This window comes from Dendrobates tinctorius, unplaced genomic scaffold (genome assembly GCF_039654945.1).
Source record: "Dendrobates tinctorius isolate UK_male_01 unplaced genomic scaffold, ASM3965494v1 ptg000200l, whole genome shotgun sequence".
In the NCBI taxonomy this organism is placed as follows: Eukaryota; Metazoa; Chordata; class Amphibia; order Anura; family Dendrobatidae; genus Dendrobates; species Dendrobates tinctorius.
In genome coordinates this window covers 1,844,422-1,864,829 of record NW_027361867.1, presented here as the reverse complement: position 1 = coordinate 1,864,829, position 20,408 = coordinate 1,844,422, and the positions used below count along the sequence as shown (strand labels likewise).

Here is a 20,408-nt window from a genome sequence, read left to right as displayed (position 1 = left end):
ACCCCATAAATCACTGTACATGGAGACTTTGGGATCAGATCATTTCTGTCCGTTGTGTTTGTCGAAACAAAAAATCTTTTCTAAAAGCCTCAAACTTCTGTGTGTGACTCAGAGCTGAGATCTAACATGATAGAAGATTCCAGTGCGGGGAAGACGGGAAACCTTCATATAGACGGCCGGTGGGGATGGAGGCAGTGACCGACTCTGGCCAAATCTGTCTCTAGAGCCGTAGTAGAAGATGAAGATGTCGTCCTCATCATGAAGGAGTTATTTCTCATGTCGCGTGTAATGAATATCTCCTGCAGTATTGCTAATGCCGATTCCAGTGTCGGTAATGAGACGAGAATTAGCGTTATGGAAGATGAGTCTATGAGGAACGTGTTCAGCTGCCGACTCCGAGGAGGAAACTGCTTGTTGTCTGTGGCCTAAATATATAGGTTTTATTAGTAGATGTCAGGGAAGAAAACTAAACCCTGTAAGATAATAAATCTCCTCATATGTTTCCCTTATTATCTCCAGTAATTGTATTATTACACAGGATTCTTATGATGTTACATTGGATCATCTTCTTCTCATTCAGGTCTCTACAATATCGGATCCTCTCAGTGAAGATCTTCTACAAAAGAGAATTTTCCTGATTTACCCATCAAGGATGGATATGGACAGAGACAAGATGGCGGAGAGGATGTTACACCTCACCCTAGAGATCCTCTTCCGTCTCACTGGAGAGGTGAGAGATTCTGATGACCTCAAATTACATCATTCTCATCTATGGGAATAACAGATGGACAGAACTGGAGAGGTGAGGACTCTGGAAATGTCTGTAGTGAGATTTATTAATGTGTCTCTCCATAACCAGGATTACACAGTGGTGAAGAAGACCTCTAGTGATCGCTGTCAGGACCCTGTGTCTGAGGGATGTGGAAGACCCCTGAGCCCAATCACGGGGGCTCCACCTCACCCCCTGATCCATGAGGACATCAATGACCAGAAGATCCTAGAACTCACCTACAAGATGATTGAGCTGCTGGCTGGAGAGGTGACACTGCTGGGAATGCTGGGACATTATACAGTAACACTATGAAGAGAACGGGTGGATGACGTATCATTGTATGTGTCAGGTTCCTATAAGGTGTCAGGATGTCGCTGTCTATTTCTCCATGGAGGAGTGGGAGTATTTAGAAGGACACAGAGATCAGTACAAGAACGTCATAATGGAGGTTCCCCAGCCCCTCACATCTCCAGGTAATAGACAGGACTAAATACACACGGTCTATAATTATCTGTATGTAGAGAATGAATTCAGTCCCTGTATGTGTTTCCTCCAGATCTATCCAGTAAGAGGACAACACCAGAGAGATGTCCCCGTCCTCTTCTTCCACAGGACTGTAACCAAGAAGATCCCAGTGTTCCTCAGGATCATCAGGTAGATGGAGAGAAGGTGTCAGGAGATCTCCCCTATGATGTGTAGACGGCTGTGAAGGTCTTGTGCTCAGTCTTGTTTTATCCACCAGTATTATATGTTTTATTCTTGTGTAATGAGAACGGTGGAGATGGCAGGATTAGAGCTGATCATAGATGGGACTTCTCCATCTGTCGGTGACTTTTACAATATTTGTTTCAGGTTGAAGATCTGACCCATATTAATACTACAGAGACATATGTGAGGGGTGATGAGTGGTGTAAAGAGGAGATTCCCACATATGACTACCCAGGTGAGTAGTAACCACTAAATGCAGAGACGTCACAGATTCCTCTCAGTCACCGGCTGTGGCTGCTTTATCGGTGGTGTAGTCGGGTGTTGTGAGTTCATTTTCCCCTTCACCATTGAGGTCTGATGAACTCCCTCTTCTGGTGAAGGAAGGTAGTGAGGCTGATTACCAAGCACCTGAGCAGGTAGATGATGACTGGGTGACAGGAATTGCTGACTGGATATAAGGCAGCCGACTCCCTTCTGCCTTGCTGTGATTTCTCTGAGGGATTCTAGGAGACCAGTCTGATTCCTGCTCCTCAAAAGCTAAGTTTTCTGCTCTGCTTTTTGCTTTTGTGTTTTGGTTTTGTTTTGCCTTGTTTTTCTGGATTTCTGCCATTCCCTGCTGGGGTGAGCTGAATTCCTTTTTGTCTTTTTGCTCTGTCTTCAGAAAATACCTGAGTACTGATATAGTCTTTTTGAAGCCTAGCGTCTTCAGGGCTTTTTTCCCTATCAGTCTGTTGGCTCTTGTTTTTATAGGGTTTTTGCGGATTGCAGACAGCAGCTTTTCTATCCTGTCCTATTTAGTTAGCTTGGGCCCCATCATTTACTCAGCCTATCTTTCTATCTGTGTTAGTGTTTTTTCATCTTGCTTCACCTTCATTATATGTTGGGGGCTGCCTATTGCTTTGGGGTCTGCTCTGGGGCAGTCTAGATTTCCCTTTCTGTCTTTAGGCTATTTAGTTCTCCGGCTGTGATCGAGGGGTCTAGGGCACCGTAGGAACCCCCCACGGCTACTGCTAGTTGTTGTTGATAGGTTCAGGGGTCTGCAATCCGATAGCTGCCAACTTCTCTCGGTTTCTGGACTTAGCTAGTATTTCTGTTTTTGCCTCCTACGGTGACTCATTCATAACTGTCGGGCCATATTACCATGATCACCATTTTGCCTCTAGACCACAACATTCTCCTCCACCCAAAACTGTTCAAATGACTTTGCGTATTGAAAGATTGAAAGCCCTTTTCAATAGAACTTACGACCTGGAGGATCCACCTACCTCCTGGGATTAGTGTGAGGTTGATCCCTTAAAGCGAGATCTATATGATTGCTTGTACCTGACCCAATATAGGCTGAGTGCGCGCTTAAAGAGTCACACTGAGTACAGAGTTAGATGTCTACTCCTTTCTCAGTAAAGGCTTGCACACAACTAAAGTTTATTCTCAAGACAAAGAGACAGGAAATGGGTGTCACACCATCTTCTGAGTAGCCAGTGTCAGTCTATGATAGGTCCATTTCAGCTTCACTTCCATATATGGTATCCAGTATCTCAGCTTCTGCATTCTAAGGATTCCTTCCAGGGTGTTGTCTGAAGACACAGACGCCATCTTGGTACACCATATCTGAACTGACTTGTATAAGGTTTAATAATTGATTTCATTAGCCATTCTCTCCTTCACATTAGGAGACGCTGACCGTCACCTGCCCAGATCTGTAACTATAAAGCCAAATGACAGCGTACGTAGAATGTGCTGACAAGATAGAAAATCACTTGTAGAAAAATCTTATGCTGGGCCTGTAAGAGAAAGCGGAGGGTAATGATGCTGGTGGCTTCCTAGATCCCTGAGATCTTATCGGATGAATCTTCTCTCCCTTCTGTGCTGCTGAATGTCTCATGGTCCCTACAAGACCAGGTCCAGTCTTTCTGGCCAAACTTCCCTTTTATGATCGACAACAGTAAATGTGCTGTGAGGCCAAGTGTGAATTTCTGTCCAATAACAGCAGAGTTTCCCTTTATCCTGACTTTTCAAAGTTGTATTAAAATCAACTAACTTCAAGGAGGATTGTGATAATCTCCAGGACAAACATTCCACCTGTGCCCTGATAGATCTCTAAGCTGTGCGTGGCTGAGGGCTGTAATATACATTTATTCCCGCCTGCAGGAGATGTGTTGGCTCCAGCCCTGGTGTCATGGAGTCACTCCACGTCATAAATTACATTGTCTTCAATCCTAAGGAATTCAGATTACTGCACAATCTCTCCTGAAATGGGGAGCAATATTATTTTCTCTAATCTTCTGGTCAGGATCCATAGTAGCTCCAATGGTCCACCATAAATGAGGGCCACTCGGGTTTACTGTTGTTTAACCCCTTAACGTCCAAGGATGCACACAGTCCATCATGGCAGGATGTCAGTTCCCACACCATGGCAGACTGTGTCCATCCTGCATTTAAACTGTCACTGCATGTAAAAACAGACAGCTGACAAGCATGGGCAGAGGTGCAGGGAACCATGCCGTAAGTCCCCGCACCCAGAACGCTGTGATTGGTCAGTCAGTCTGACTGACCAATCACAGCTTGATCAGGCAGAAGATGCTGAAATTTTAACATCTACCACCCAGTCAGTGCAGGAGCTCAGCACTGCCGGTGGCTGAGCTTCCTGCACTAACTGCCAGGAGCAGCATCCGTGTCGGGGGCTCCCTCTGCCTTCAGGTCGGCAGCCCCACGATGTAATCGCAGGGCCCGATCTCTGCCGTGATGACTCACAGCATGGTCTCAGAAGCTTTCTCCATAGGTATAATACATTGCAATGCTGGAGCAGTACAATGTATTATACCTGCAGCCAAATTAAAAAAAAAGTGAAAGTCCCATAAAGGGACAAGGTAAAAAATTTTTTTTTAAAAAAAATAATAAAATAATTAAAAAAAAATCCCCTAATACATAAATCAGAATAGAAAGCGATCAAAAAACATCATGTGCCCGAAAATGGTACCAATAAAACCGTCGCCCCGCAAAAAGCAAGCCCTCACATAACTCTGTGGTCCAAAATATGGGAAAATTATAACCCTCAAAATACAGTGATTCAAAAACTATTTACAAAAAAAGCGTCTCTTAGTGAGTGACAGAAGTTAAACATGAAAAAGGATGAGGAACGGCGTGAAAATACAGCCAATTCTTCACCATTTGTGGATTTGTTCATTCTGCCTCCCAAAGATCGCAGTAAGGCGATCACAGTGGTTTACCCCACATATGGAGTATCAGCGTACTCAGGACTAATTGCACAATAACTTTTGGGATTCTATTTCCCCTGTTAACCTTGGGAAAATAAAAATTTAGGGGCAAAAAGATCATTTTTGTGTTAAAAAAAATATGATTTTTAATTTTACGTTATAAACTTCTGTGAAGCCCTTGGGGGTTCAAAGTGCTCACCAGTGTCACCACACATCTAGATAAGCTCTTTGGGGGGTCTAGTTTCCAAAATGGGGTCACTTGTGGGGGGTTTCCACTGTTTGGGCACATCAGGGGCTTTCCAAACGCAACATGGCGTCCGATCTGAATTCCAGCCAATTTTGCATTGAAAAAGTCAAATGGTGCTCCTTCCCTTCTGAGCTCTGTCATGCGCCCAAACAGTGGTTTACCCCCACATATCAGGTATCAGCGTACTCAGGACAAATCGCTCAATAACTTTTGGGGTCCTGTTACAGTTAGGAAAATAAAAATTGGGGGTGAAAAGATTTTTTTTTTGGAAAAAATATGATTTTTTAATTTTAAGGCTCTTTGTTATAAACTTCTGTGAAGCCCTTGGGGGTTCAAAGTGCTCACCACACATCTAGATAAGTTCTTTGGGGGGTCTAGTTTCCAAAATGGGGTCAATTAAGGGGAGTTTCCACTGTTGAGGTACATCAGGGGCTCTCCACGCGTGACATGGCATCCCCTCTCGATTCCAGCCAATTTGACATTCAAAACCCCAAATGATGCTCCTTCCCTTCTGCCGTGCGCCTAAAGATTGGTCTTCCTCCACACATGGGATATTGATATACTCAGGAGAAATTACACAACACATATTGTGGTTCATTTTCTCTTGATGCCCTTGACAAAATAAAAAAAAATTGTGTTTGAATTAAAATCTTTGGGAAAAAGAGTTAAATGTTCATTTTTTCCTTCCACGTTGCTTCAATTATTGTGAAACACCTGAAGGGTTAATAAATTTCTTGAATGTGGTTTTGAGCACGTTGAGGGGTGCAGATTTTAGAATGGTGTCACTTTTGGGTATTTTCTGCCATATAGACCCCTCAAACTCACTTCAAATTTGAGGTGGCCCCTAAAAAAATGGGTTTGTAAATTTTGTTAGAAAAATGAGAAATCGCTGGTCAACTTTTAACCCTTATAACTTCCTAACAAAAAGAAATTATGTTTCCAAAATTGTGCTGATGTAAAGTAGACATGTGGGAAATGTTATTTATTAACTATTTTGTGTGACATCACTCTCTGATTTAAGGGCATAAAAATGAAATGTTTTAGGAATTGCAAAATTTTCAAAATTTTTGACAAATTTCCATTATTTTTAATTTCATAAATAAAAAATTAAGGAAAGAAAGCGCCCATAGGGCGATAAAAGTAATTTTTTGGGTGACAATACATGGTTAGTGCACTCACCGTTACAGGTTGTGAACAGTCACAACCCCTTGCAGAATGTGAAAGGAACCAGTGGTCGCTGCAGACTCCTGTAGATACCAATGTCACAAAGGAGGAAGAAAAAGACCGAGTTTTTCAATGTATCCGCGCTGACCACACAAGGACAGAAAAATTCTTCATAGCTTTATTGTGCTGACGCGTTTCGTGGCAGATCTGCCACTTCCTCAGGGCGTTTCCACAGGAAGTGATGTCTTTTTGCATGTAATTGTGATGTCATGAAGATTTTGTTTAAAACTGCTGCTGTAACCAGATACTGTAATTCTTTGGCCCTGAGGAAGTGGCAGATCTGCCACGAAACGCGTCAGCACAATACAGCTATGAAGAATTTTTCTGTCCTTGTGTGGTCAGCGTGGATACATTGAAAAAAACCCGGTCTTTTTCTTCCTCCTTTGTGACATTTTCATAAATAAACGCATTATATCGAATAAATTTTACCACTAACATGAAGTACAAAATGTCCCGAAAAAAACATTGTCAGAATCAGTGGGATCTGTTGAAGCGTTCCAGAGTTATAGCCACATAAAGTGACAGTGGTCCGATTTCAAAATTAAGGCCTGTCATCAACCTACAAAATGGCTTGGTCCTTAAGGGGTTAATCTTTATTTGTAGTTTTCAGTTAAAGAGATTCTTGTGCTCTGGGGCGGGGCTGTGGGCGGGGCTTTATGTGGTGCTCTGATTACATATTCATCTGTATTGGCTTATGACAGGTCGCTGACCCCTCACTGACCTGCCCCCATTATTACATAATGCATATAATAGCATTGATATTATTGTTGATAATTCCTATAATATTGTGGCTATTGTGAGGCTTAGAAAAAAAATTACATCCAGCAAAATGTCACCGGCGGCGTCTGTCCAGTAGCCTCTATCTCTTACTTATAGACGCTACTGAAAGCAAAAAACACAAATATCCTGAACTAAAAGTAAAAAATATACTGCAAATAATACATAAAGGTAATAATAATGAGGGTATTTAGTAAACATAATTTTGATCAAAATAATGTACAAGCCATCCCGCCACGTCACGGCAACCCTTGTGGGACAGTCCCTACTCTAGTATTTAATACCTTTTCACTTGCCAAGTGGCGTGAATGTGAATAAGGGTCGAGCGGCTGAACCACTAGTAACAGCTTAGGCCAGACTGGATGGCTTTCCCAGCTCAGAAAGAGGGCGGTCACACCCATATATGCACTGAATGCACAAATACTGAATACTAGAGTAGGGACTGTCCCACAAGGGTTGCCGTGACGTGGCGGGATGGCTTGTACATTATTTTGATTAAAATTATGTTTACTAAATACCCTCATTATTATTACCTTTATGTATTATTTGCAGTATATTTTTTACTTTTAGTGCAGGATATTTGTGTTTTTTGCTTTTCGTTTTCTCTGGTTAATGGTCATGTGTTAATATGCACTTACATTGTGCATACACATTAACTTACTTTTCTCAGTTCAGATTTGTTTTTTTATATATGCTACTGCGCAGGCGCCGCCATCGCCGGTGACAATTTGCTGGATGTAATTTTTTTTCTAAGCCTCACTATAGCCACAATATTATAGGCATTATCAACAATAATATCAGTGCTATTATATGCATTATGTAATAATAGGGGCAGGTCAATGAGGGGTCAGCGAAATGTCATAAGCCAATTTATGGATTATGCCAAACTACATGTTGACAAACCACAAAGCTTCTGGGAGAATGTCCTATGGACAGATGAGACAAAAATGGAACTTTTTGGCAAGGCACATCAGCTCAGCATGTCAAGTAAAGAACACTGTCCCTACTGTGAAACATGCAGGAGGCACTGTTATGCTCTGGGGCTGCTTTGCTGCGTCTGGCGCAGGGTTTCTAGAATCTGTGCAGGGTACAATGAAATCTGAAGACTCTCAAGGGATTCTAGAGAGAAATGTGCTGCCCAGTGTCAGAAAGCTTGGTCTCAGTCGCAGGTCATGGGTCTTGTAACAGGATAAAGACAAAAAGCACACAGCTAAAAACACCCAAGAATGGATAAGAGGAAAACATTGGACTATTCTGAAGTGGCCTTCTATGAGCCCTGACCTAAATCCTATTGAGCAACTTTGGAAAGAGCTGAAACGTGTCGTCTGGAAAAGGCAACCTTCAAACACGAGACAACTGGAGCAGTTGCTCTTGAGGAGTGGGCCAAAATACCTGTCGAGAGGTGCAGAAGTCTCATTGACAGTTACAGGAATTGTTTGATTGCAGTGATTGCCTCAAAAGGTTGTGCAACAAAATATTAAACATTTCGCGCCAGAGCCTGTTTTTGCCTTCGTGACCGGTCCAATTTTTTCAATTCTGACCAGTGTCACTTTATGAGATCATAACTCTAAAAGGTTTCAACGTATCTTGGTGATTCTGAGATTGTTTTGGAAACAGAATTTTTTTTGGTAGGAAGATATAAGGGTTAAAAGTTGACCAGCGATTTCTCATTTTTACAAAATTCACAAAGCCATTTTTTATGGACCACTTCACATTTGAAGTGAATTTGAGGGGTCAATATGACAGAAAATACCCAAAAGTGACACCATTCTAAAAGTTGCACCCCTCAAGGTGCTCAAAACCACATTCAAAAAGTTTATTAACCCTTCAGGTGTTTCACAGGAATGAATGGAATGTGGAAGGAAAAAAATAAACATTTACTTTTTCCTGTCTCCCATGACGGCACACATGAGAGAGGGGATCCGCCCAGTCAGGACAGGAACCCTACTGAAGATAAAAGGGCGGTACCTCTCCCTCGCTTCAGTTGGGTTTCCTGTCCTGACAGGGACCCGTGTACTGAAGGAACACGTACCTGCCCCTCTCTTGTGCCGGCGTGGAAGAACAGGCAGGGTCCTGGGCGCCATGCGTTGGGGGAGGGAAGCACCGTCCGCGGGTCCCCAGGGGGCTCAGCATCCGAGCGGGTGCAGAAGCAGCACGGCCTGGGGTCCTGGGGCTCTGCCGTGGAGCCGCGCCGACCCTCTCCCCCTCTGCCGCATCCAGGAGCGTCAGGGAACGGCCACTTCCGGATCGCGCTCCCCTGACGTCACACGCAGGGCACGCTGGGAGGGGGCGTGCCTGCGTGACGTCGGGAGGCGGCGCCGGCAATCCAAGATGGCGGCGCCCATAGAAAATAACGCCGGCCGGCGAAAGGAGATCCCGGCGGCATGGTGGGGGGAGGGGCTGTGGGATAACCGGAGGAGGCGGAGAGTGCAGTGGATCCCCCTTACAAAAGGGGGATGACCACAGAAGACGCACTCATGCCCAAGGCTTCATGATGGAAGTGGGGCAAGACGAGCAGCGTCAGCAGCAGCGTCAGCAGCAGCAAGACCTCTCGCCAGATGCCAGGCCGAGCCGCCAACATACCAGGAGCAGTCGCTCAAGTGGTGGGAGCGGCAGTCATAAACGCAATCGGCATGACTCAGACGTCCAGGAGAAACGTCACGAGTGCATGTGAGGAGCCTCCGAGATCGGTACCCCTAATTGACAGCGGTGGTGAGTGATCTACGTGATTGTCACCCTTATGGTAACGGGGTTCCATTTTCTCTGTTTGATCACTAGGGGTCGAGGAAGGCCAGCAGCAAAACCAAAAATAGAGAATGCGCCCTATGTAAACACCCGCTGGCAGATCAGTGGCAGAAAGACCTCTGCGCTGACTGTATAAATAAAACTATACAGGAGGAGACCCCTGATTTGGTGACTAGCCTTAAACAGTTAATTCAACAGGAGGTGAAAGGTTCCTTAAAGGCAGCCCTTAAAAAGAAAGATAAAAGAAATCGTAGAAGAAGCTCCGATTCAGAGGCCTCGCCAAGGCAGAAGGGGCGGGAAAGATCCTTGTCCCCCTCCACCTCCTCTTCCTCTACTCAGTCCTCAGAATCCTCCTCGGACAGCGATCTAGGCGGCCGTCCATGTTTCCCAACAGAGGATGTGGAAAAACTGGTCAGAGCGATTAGGGCTACTACTTAAAAAGGAAAAAGCTCCCAAATCATTAGAGGATGTAATGTTTGGAGGACTGAAGAAAAAACGAAAACGTACCTTCCCTGTAAATGATAAAATAAAAGCACTAATTGACAGGGAATGGAAAAAAACGGAGAGGTCAGGGGGCTTACCTTCCGCATCAAAGAGGAGGTATCCTTTTGAGCAGAAGGATTCAGAAGCCTGGGAAAAAGTCCCAAAAATTGATGGGGCCATAGCCAGATCCTCAAAAAAGGTATCCCTACCATTAGAGGACTCTGGCGTGTTGAAAGACCCGCATGACAAAAAAGCAGACGGTTTCCTGAAGCACATCTGGGAAGCTTCAGCAGGTGGATTGAAACCAGCGATAGCTGGTACCTGTACCGCTCGTGCCCTCATGGTCTGGCTGCAACAAATAGAGGACCAGATCAAGGATAGAGTTCCTAGGGACGAAATTCTGTCTAATTTGACACTGGTGCACGGAGCAGCGGCTTTCCTAGCAGATTCCTCTGCAGACTCCACAAGATTAACAGCTAGAGCAGCAAGCCTGTCAAACGCGGCAAGACGAGCCATGTGGCTTAAAGGGTGTCCGGGAGATTTGCCATCAAAGCATAGGTTATGTTCCATTCCATGCGATGGCCAATTCCTCTTTGGGAAAAAACTAGAAGAGATTTTGGAACATGCGGGGGATAGGAAGAAAAGCTTTCCCCGATTTCCAGGAGAACATAAAAAGCAGCCCTTTCGGAGGAGGAGATTTAACAGGGGTCGTCCCCCGGGAGATAGAAAAAGCTGGGACTTTAAAGAAAGAAGAGGATCAGGCTATATGTTTAAAGGGCCCTCCACTTCCTCCAAAAAAATCTACCCAATGACGTTGGGCCGGAGGTAGGGAGAAGGCTTTCTCTCTTTCTTTCCGCCTGGGCAAATATCTCCCCCAGTACATGGGTCCTAAATATAATCAAGGATGGCTTAAAAATAAAATTCATCCGTCCGCCCAGGCATACCTTCATAATGACACGCAGAAGGAAAGCCCAAGAGCAACAGCTGGCCCTGGAGACTGAAGTCTTGGGACTAGTGAAAAAACAAGTCCTACAGGAAGTCCCAGTGCAAGAAGAAGGAAGGGGGTTCTACTCCCCCCTCTTCTTAATACAAAAAACAGACGGCTCTTGGAGAACCATTGTCAACCTGAGGAGACTCAATCAGTGGGTAGACAATTGCTCCTTCAAAATGGAGTCAATCAACACGGCCACAAAGATCCCGTTCCAGCATTGCCTCATGGCAGTGATAGACTTAAAAGATGCCTACTATCACATCCCAATTCTTCGGGAGTATCAAAAATATTTGAGAGTAGTGCTCTATGTCCAGGGGCAGGTGAAGCACTACCAGTACGCAGCCCTTCCATTTGGCCTGTCTACAGCCCCCAGAGTATTCACTAAAGTAATGGCCGAAGTAATGTCTTTTCTGCCTTCCAGGGACATAGTGATCGTCCCATACCTAGACAACTTTCTGGTAATAGGGAGGTCGGAGTCCCACTGCACACATCAAGTGAAGGAAGTGATAGCAATTCTAGTAGGATTAGGATGGATAGTAAACATCCCCAAGTCAAGGATAACCCCAGTAAAAGAGCAATCCTTCCTAGGGTTGATATTGGACTCCGAGCAACAACGCTGCTTCCTACCAGAGAGCAAAGTGACCAAGATAAAGGGCCTAGTTCGCACAGCAATACAAAGGCCAAATATGACACTGAGGAACGCAATGTCCCTTTTAGGCTCGTTGACATCATGCATACCCGCAGTAGCATGGGCGCAGTACCACTTAAGGCAACTACAGTGGGAAGTTCTGTCAGCACAGAAACAATTAAAAGGGCATTTAGAAGGCAAACTATGTCTCTCAGTGGCTGTAAGAGATTCCCTGCTCTGGTGGACTGTAGAAAAGAATCTAACAGCCGGTGTCCTGTGGCAAAAAACAGTCGAGGACATCATTACAACAGACGCGAGTGCCACAGGATGGGGAGCACACCTGAGATCCCACTCAATACAGGGGACCTGGTCCTCGCTAGAAAGGGATCATGGTTCAAATGTAAAAGAACTATGGGCAGTGGAAAAAGCCGTGAAACATTCCCTTCCCTTACTTCGGGGCCGCCACACCCGGGTCATGACGGACAATCAAGCAGTAGTAGCCTACATCAATCACCAGGGGGAATGAGATCTCGGGGCCTCATGCAAATATCAGATCTACTCTTCCAGCTAGCAGAACAACATCTGTTATCCATCACAGCACTGCACATAAAGGGGGCGGAAAATATACAGGCAGACTTCCTGAGTCGCAGGCACCTAAGACAAGGGGAATGGTCCCTAAACCCCCAAGTCTTCCAACAAATAGTTCAGGCCTGGGGCAAACCAGAAATAGACCTGTTCGCTACCGCACACAACCGGAAGGTCAGGAAGTTCTCACTAAACCCAAGGGAAAACCCCTTTGCAGTAGATGCCCTACAAATACCCTGGAAGTTCATCCTGGCCTATGCATTTCCCCCGATAACAATGATCCCAGTAGTGGTCAGGAAAATCAGGGAGGATCGAGCGAGAATAATTCTTATAGCTCCGTTTTGGCCGAGAAGGCCTTGGTTCTCCCTTCTGAAGCTCATGTCAGTGACAGATCCATGGATACTACCGGAGATTCCAGACCTGCTCTCCCAGGGACCAGTGGTCCACTCTCAGGTGAAGGGCTTCCATCTAGCAGCCTGGAATTTGAGAGGGTGCTACTGAGTCGCCAGGGATTCTCTCCAGGGTTAGTCTCCACCCTGTTGAAAAGTAGGAAACCTATAACATCCCAAATCTACGATAGAACGTGGAAAAAGTTCCTAGACTTCCTGGGGAACCCTTGGGGGATGTAGCGCCAGTGGGACCTATCCTAGAGTTCTTACAGTCGGGGCTATAACTGGGGTTAGCCACTAACACACCCAAAGTTCAAGTCTCAGCTTTGGGGGCCCTATATAACTGCAACTTAGCAGCCAATAGGTGGGTGTCTCGATTCATAAAGTCCTGTGGCAGGTCAAGGCCGGTCATTATCCCAAAGATACCACCCTGGGACCTCAACCTAGTCTTAGAGGCCTTAACCAAAGACCCCTTTGAACCACTACTAGAACTGTCACCAAAGCTACTTACACTTAAAACTGTCTTACTGGTAGCCTTAACATCAGCCCGAAGAGTCAGCGACCTTCAAGCTCTGTCTATATGTCCTCCATATACACAGATCTTGGAGGACCGAGTGGTTCTAAGACCAGACCCCGCCTATCTCCCCAAGGTAGTCCAAAAGTTTCATAGGACTCAGGAGATCTCCTTGCCAGCGTTCTGTAACAATCCTAGAAACCCTGGGGAGCAAAAGTTCCATACATTAGATGTAAGAAGAGCCATATTACAATATATGTCAGTAACTAGTCAGTGGAGGAAAGATCAGTCCCTTTCTGTAGCCTTTCAGGGTAGTAGAAAAGGGCACGGGGTAGCTAAGAGTACCATTGCCAGATGGATCAGGGAGGCCATTATGTTATCCTACTCCGCAAGTGGCGCTCCGGTTCCAGAAGGCATCAAGGCTCACTCCACCAGAGCCGTGGCTACCTCCTGGGCAGAGAAGGCTGAGGTATCAATTGAACAAATTTGTAAAGCCGCTACTTGGTCCTCACCTTCCACCTTTTTTAAGCACTACTGACTTGATCTGACTTCCTCTACTGACCTAACCTTTGGTAGAAGGGTGCTGCAAGCGGTGGTCCCTCCCTAAGGTGTCTTATTCTACAAAAGTCTCATGTGTGCCGTCATGGGAGACGGGAAAACACCAAGGTTACTTACCGGTAGCCGGTTTTTCCGGAGCCCATGACGGCACCTGTATATTCCCCCCTTTTCACTCCTTTGGTGTGCACTATAGTTTGGGTGTTTTTTTAGTTAGATATAATGTGGTGATAGTTTTACCATGTGTACTAACCCGGGGGGCCTCTCATGCTCTGTAAACCAACTGAAGCGAGGGAGAGATACCGCCCTTTTATCTTCAGTAGGGTTCCTGTCCTGACTGGGCGGATCCCCTCTCTCATGTGTGCCGTCATGGGCTCCGGAAAAAACGGCTACCGGTAAGTAACCTTGGTGTTTCTTTCACAAAAATTTTCATTTAGACCTAATTTTTTTTACTTTCGCTAGGGTAACAGGAGAAAATGGACTATACATTTTGTTTTGCAATTTCTCCTGAGCATGCCGATACCCCATATGTGGGGATAACTACTGTTAGGGTGCATGGCAGGGCTCGGAAGGGAAGGCGCGCCATTTGATTTTTTGAATGTAAAATATGCTGTAATAATTAGCAGATGCAATGTTGCGTTTGGAGAGCCCCTGATGTGCCTAAACAGTGGAAACCCCCAATAAGTGACCACATTTTGGAGACTAGACCCCCAACTTATCTAGATGTGTAGTGGGCTTTTTGAACCCCCAAGTGCTTCACAGAAGTTAATTACGTAGAAACGTGAAAACAAAAAATCATATTTTTTCCCAAAAAAAAAAAAAAGATCTTTTCGCCCTCCATTTTTTTTTTCCAAAGGGTAACAGGAGAAATTGGACTCCAAAAGTTGTTGTGCAATTTGTCCTGAGTATTCTGACACCCCATATGTGGGGGTAAACCACTGTTTATGCGCATGGCAGAGCTCGGAAGAGAAGGAGCGCTATATTGAAGTGCAGATTTTGCTGGAATGCTGGAATTGTTTGTGGGTGACATGTTACATTGTCAGAGCCCCTGAGGTGCCAGAACAGCATAAGCCCCCAAAAGTGACTGCATTTTACCAAATACTTCCCTGAACGAACTCTAGTGTAGTGAGCATACTGACACCACTGCTGTTCCATAGAAAATTATACCATTGGGCAGTGAAGAAAAAACAATTATATTTTTACCACTAAAATGTTTTATCTCCAGATTTTACATTGGAAAATAGGTAGATAGGTAAATGGTCACTACACCCATAGATGAATTCGCAGAGGGGTGTCATTTCCAAAATTGGGGTCACTTCAGGAGGGATTCTGCCGTTATGGCACTTTGGAGAGCTGCTAAGTGCCAGAACAACAGAATCCTCCCTCAAGTGACCCCATTTTCGTAATGACACCACTCTGTGAATTCGTCTATGGATATAGTGACCATTTTCACTACATGGATGATTTCCAGAAACTCGTAGTGGAAGTTTCAAGCAAAAATTGCAAAAATGTCATTTTAGTGCCCAATATATTGTGCCCATCTTGTGTCTCTGGAGACCTCCCCCCACCTACCCCCGGAAATTGTTAAGTCAGCTCTACTCAAATGTGTCTGTCACTAAACAATCCAAATGCTTGATTGTCAAAACAGTTCAAAAACGTGGTTCTGTGTGGAAGATTGTAAAGCCGTCATGGAGGCATAAGGCTGGCAGTGATGGGCATTGTGGGTAATAATAGCGGGTATCATGCCTCATTCCTCTCTAGGAACATACACGACATCTTCTCTGGGGGTTCTTTCTTGTTTCAGTTACTGGGATGAGTGCAATAAAATGTCGCTCAGTGAGTCTTCTGACATCTTCAGATTCTAAAGGATTGGCGGGGACAAAATTTTCAAAGAAGATTTTCAGTGACCTTTTCCTGATAATCAAGGAAAGTATCTGCATTTCCTGCTTTTTTGTATAAGACAAAAGAATTATACTTGGCCACCTGAAACAACTAAATTACTAACTTTTTATACCAGATATATGATTTTCTTGATAACTGGTGTTACAGAACCACTCAGCACCCAGAATATGTTGTGCAGTTATATGTATATATAATAGGTTCCATGTGAGATGCATGTCCCTAATGTATCAGCAGTGTCCGCCCTCCCCCCACCTTTGTAATTTACACAGTAAATATCCGCAGGCTCCGGCCACCTGCGGCTTTTGTAATGCATGTCTGGCCTGACGCTTGTCTATTGGCCGGCCCTCTGTATCTGTGTGATATATTCTGTGTCCTGTGAGTAAAGTGTTGTCAGACTGGAAATATATGGAGAAGCAGTGATCTTTTATATGCGCCCATGCACTCAGAGGAATTCCAGCCAGCGCCATTCATTCAGACTCCAGCCAACGCAGAGCGGACCTCTGAAAACACGGGGTGGTACTGAAAGAGGTACTCCAGCTTGGTAGACCCCGTTACACCTGGTATGGCTGTAGAACCTGATCTGCAAGGTCCACACCCCCATATATTTGTTGTAGTCAATGACAGACACAGGTTTTGGAGTAGTGGATCCCTGTTGGTCTGCAGTGGCCCTTGTGGCATCTGTGTGGATCGAGCACAGGATAAAAATATCTTTTTTATCCTTATACTTAAGGACAAGCAGCTCTCCATTACGTAAAGTCCCTGACTGCCCCTTTCGGAACTTTTTGTTGGCCAATGATTGTGGAAACCCCTGACGGTTTTTGCAAATGGTCCCACAAGCCCCTATGTTATGTTCAACCAGACTTTTAAATAGAGGTATGCTGGTGTAGTAGTTGTCAACATACAGATTGTAGCCTTTTTGTAAAAATGGAGTTATTAGCTCCCAAATGATTTTTCTAGATGTTCCCAGATAAGTAGGGCCTCCTGGTGGGTTTAGTTGGCTCTCTTTCCCCTCATAAATGTGAAAAGCTGATGTGTATCCAGTTGAACTCTCGCACATTTTATAGAGCTTTATTCTGAACCTTGCCCTCTTAGAAGGAATAAATTGCTTGAGGTGCAGTCTTCCTTTGAATTTTACAAGGGACTCATCAATGGAAATGTTTTCTGTTGGGGTGTAGAGCTTTAAGAACAAGAACTTTTCTGTCATGTCTGTGATGATGGGTCTGATTTTGAATAGTCTGTCATGTTCTGGGGCATCTCTGGGCAGGCATTGACTATTGTCATTAAAATGCCAAAATCTCATGAGCATTTCATAACGGGTCCTAGGAAGAACAGCAGAAAACATAGGGGTGGCTTGAACAGGGCGATAGGACCGAATGCTTGCTTTCCCCATAGGGAATGTAAGTTCTAAAAAATTTTTCATTTCTAGGATATTAGTTGGTTCCATAAATTTGACCTAGCATAATAAGATCGTGGATTCTGGCTGATGAATTGCTTATTTCTGAGTCATCACTGTCGCTGCTACTAAAGCCCTCGAAATCCACATCACCATCTGACACTGCACTTTCTTCGCTGTCAGAACATAAAAGTGCATAAGCCTCCTCTGCACTATAATACTGACGGGCCATTTTATTCCTTTTTATTTTTTTTTCCGGAAAAAGAAAACTGTGTAGTGACTGACTGACGTGACCAAATTATTGGGGAGACAATTGAGAAAAGCCTAATTCTTTAGCCTAACCCTAACTTTAGAATAAACCCTAACTTTAGCTTAACAGTAACCCTAACTTCAGCCTAACAGTAACCATAACCCTAACTTTAGCCTAACAGTAACCCTAACAGCAACCCTAACTTTAGCCTAACAGTAACCCTAACCCTAACAGTAACCCTAACTTTAGCCTAACAGTAACCCTAACAGCAACCCTAACTTTAGCCTAACAGTAACCCTAACTTTAGCCCCTACATTAACCCTAACAGTAACCCTAACTTTAACCCCAACCCTAACCCTAATAGTAACCCTTACTTTAGCCTAACAGTAACTCTAACTTTAGCCTAGCAGTAACTCTAACTTTAGCCCCTACACTGACCCTAACTATAGCACTAACCCTAACCAGCCTTACCTGTCAGCAGCACTTGTAACACTGTTTCTCCTCTAATCTCTCTCTGACAGGAGATCTGAGGAGAAACAGCGGTTTTATGAGGCAGATCACCCGGGAAAGTTCACTGCTACAACAAACTTTCCTAGTGACTTGTCTCATTGGCTGGTGTGACGCTGACGTCATCAGGTCCTGAAGCAATCAGGTCTCAATGAGGTCGGGGGTCACAGGAAGCATTGTGCGGCGGAATCCCCTCGTTACAAGGTACGTTGGGGTCCTGATGAGCACAAAACCACTGACCATAGACAAACGTCGGCATTGCACAAAGCCCTGCTAGCGCCGACGTTTATCTACCGTTGGCAGTCATGAAGCGGTTAAGTTAAGGGTACCATAATTTCTGTCCAGGCCTATTTCATGAGGTTTATATTTTTTTAATTCTGTGGAAGCCTGGTTGGAAAGCAATGTCTGACTTTCATTTCTTCATTTTCATAGATTTTTTATTTATTATTACATTCATCAGATTCAAGTTATTTCTGTGACCATTGTGGGTTTTTCTGTCATTAAACGAGGGGTACCAACAATTTAGACCACATGTGTAGGAGGAGTGAATATTTTGACTCCACATTCACTTTCCAGAAATTAACACGCAGTGGATGTTGGAGAGTGAAAATTACACATCTGCCATTTTATTACCCAGCACATAGTGCCCAGATTGTGCTCCAGGAGACACCGCAAATTAAGTGGGTTCTTCTCTCTATAATATTGCTAAATACAGGGATCCTAAATGTTGTTTGCGCACACTGCAAGACTCCGAAGTGAGAGCGGATTTTGCTGGATTGGTTTATAGAAACCTTGTTGCTTTTCAGCAGCCTTTGAGCCACTAATAGTGTGGGAACCTCTGTTTTTCCATTGACAGATGATGGACCTGAGTGGGGACTTGTTTTTTGTGAGATGAGAATTGGTATTCTTTTCGCCTACATAACATTGATTGGTTTCTTTTTTATTCGATATTTGGGAGGCAGAATGAACAAACAGTTGAACACCGCACACTACTGGCTCATCCAACAAGGTTTTCTATTAGACTGTGAACTGTCATTGTCTTGGTAAATGATTAAAGTTTTTACATAGCTTGCCATTTTTATGGACAGTTTAAGTAGAAGTGTTCAAAAATATAAAACTCAAGGATATTTTAATAAAAAATAATAATTGTTTTTTATCTTAGCAGATGACTGTATCAGGAGATCAGAGGGACAGCTGACATCTTCAATTGTTAAATCTGATGATCTTGAAATCCTACAAGATACAACTGAAGTGAATGCCATTACTCCAGATATATCATCATCCATTCACAGCAAAGATCTGTCATCTGATCCTATGAAACAGGTCCCATCTTCTGATTCATTACTGACTACTAAGGAAAATCAAACTCACAAAAGAGGCATTAAAATACAAACTGCTCCTAAAGCAATGGAGGAATTTTCCTGTTCAGAATGTGGGAAATGTTTTTACCATAAAGGGAATCTTACGCTACACCAAAGAACCCACAGAGGGGAGAAGCCTTTTTCATGTTCAGAATGTGGGAAATGTTTTAACCGTAAAGGGAATCTTGAGCAACACCAAAGAACCCACACAGGGGAGAAGCCTTTTTCATGTTCAGAATGTGAGAAATGTTTTAACCATAAAGGGACTCTTGAGCAACATCAAATAACCCACATAGGGAAGAAGGCTTTTTCATGTTCAGAATGTGAGAAATGTTTTAACCAGAAATTATATTTGGTTAATCACCAGAGAACTCACACAGGGGAGAAGCCTTTTTCATGTTCAGAATGTTGGAAATGTTTTAACCAGAAAGCGCTTCTTGTTAGACATCAGAGAACTCACACAGGGGAGAAGCCTTTTTCATGTTCAGAATGTGGGAAATGTTTTAACCGTAAAGGGACTCTTAAGCAACACCAAATAACCCACACAGGGAAGAAACCTTTTTCATGTTCAGAATGTGGGAAATGTTTTAACCATAAATCAAATTTGGTTAATCACCAGAGAACTCACACAGGGGAGAAGCCTTTTTCCTGTTCAGAATGTGGGAAATGTTTTAACCAGAAAGCGCCTCTTGTTAGACATCAGAGAACTCACACAGGGGAGAAGCCTTTTTCCTGTTCAGAATGTGGGAAATGTTTTAACCAGAAAGCGCTTCTTGTTAGACATCAGAGCAGTCACACAGAGGAGAAGCCTTTTTTATTTTCTTAATGTGGGAAATATTTTACTTGGATATCAAGTGTTAATAAATATCAGAGATGTCACATAGGGGAGAAGCCTTTTTTTATATTTATAATGTTCGAATAGTTTAAACCAAAATTGAATCTTCTTAAATGGGTTGTCTCTTGTCATTCCTCATGTTTGCTGACAAAAGGATAAAACTAAACTTTATTAATTCCAAATGTAAAACTATACCCATAATTCACCCCCTGAAGGTAAGACAGTAGGTGACTAATAAATAAATCATGTGCCCCACAGTTCAGTATATAGGGTGAGGTGACGTATAAACACTCGCTCTCCAAGCCTCTCATTTCTACGGGTTTCACC

The 20,408-nt window shown here is 43.9% G+C and overlaps 1 protein-coding gene across 1 annotated transcript; it reads left to right on the top strand.

Annotated features, from left to right (window-relative positions):
* Window positions 1-1,097: 1,097 nt before the first annotated feature.
* LOC141056820 (uncharacterized) lies at window positions 1,098-20,200 on the top strand. Its single transcript, XM_073553295.1, has 4 exons — window positions 1,098-1,110; window positions 1,329-1,426; window positions 1,625-1,715; window positions 19,051-20,200. The coding sequence occupies exons 1-4, from the start codon at window positions 1,098-1,100 to the stop codon at window positions 20,070-20,072; spliced, it is 1,224 nt and encodes a 407-aa protein (XP_073409396.1). The 3' UTR covers window positions 20,073-20,200.
* Window positions 20,201-20,408: the final 208 nt, after the last annotated feature.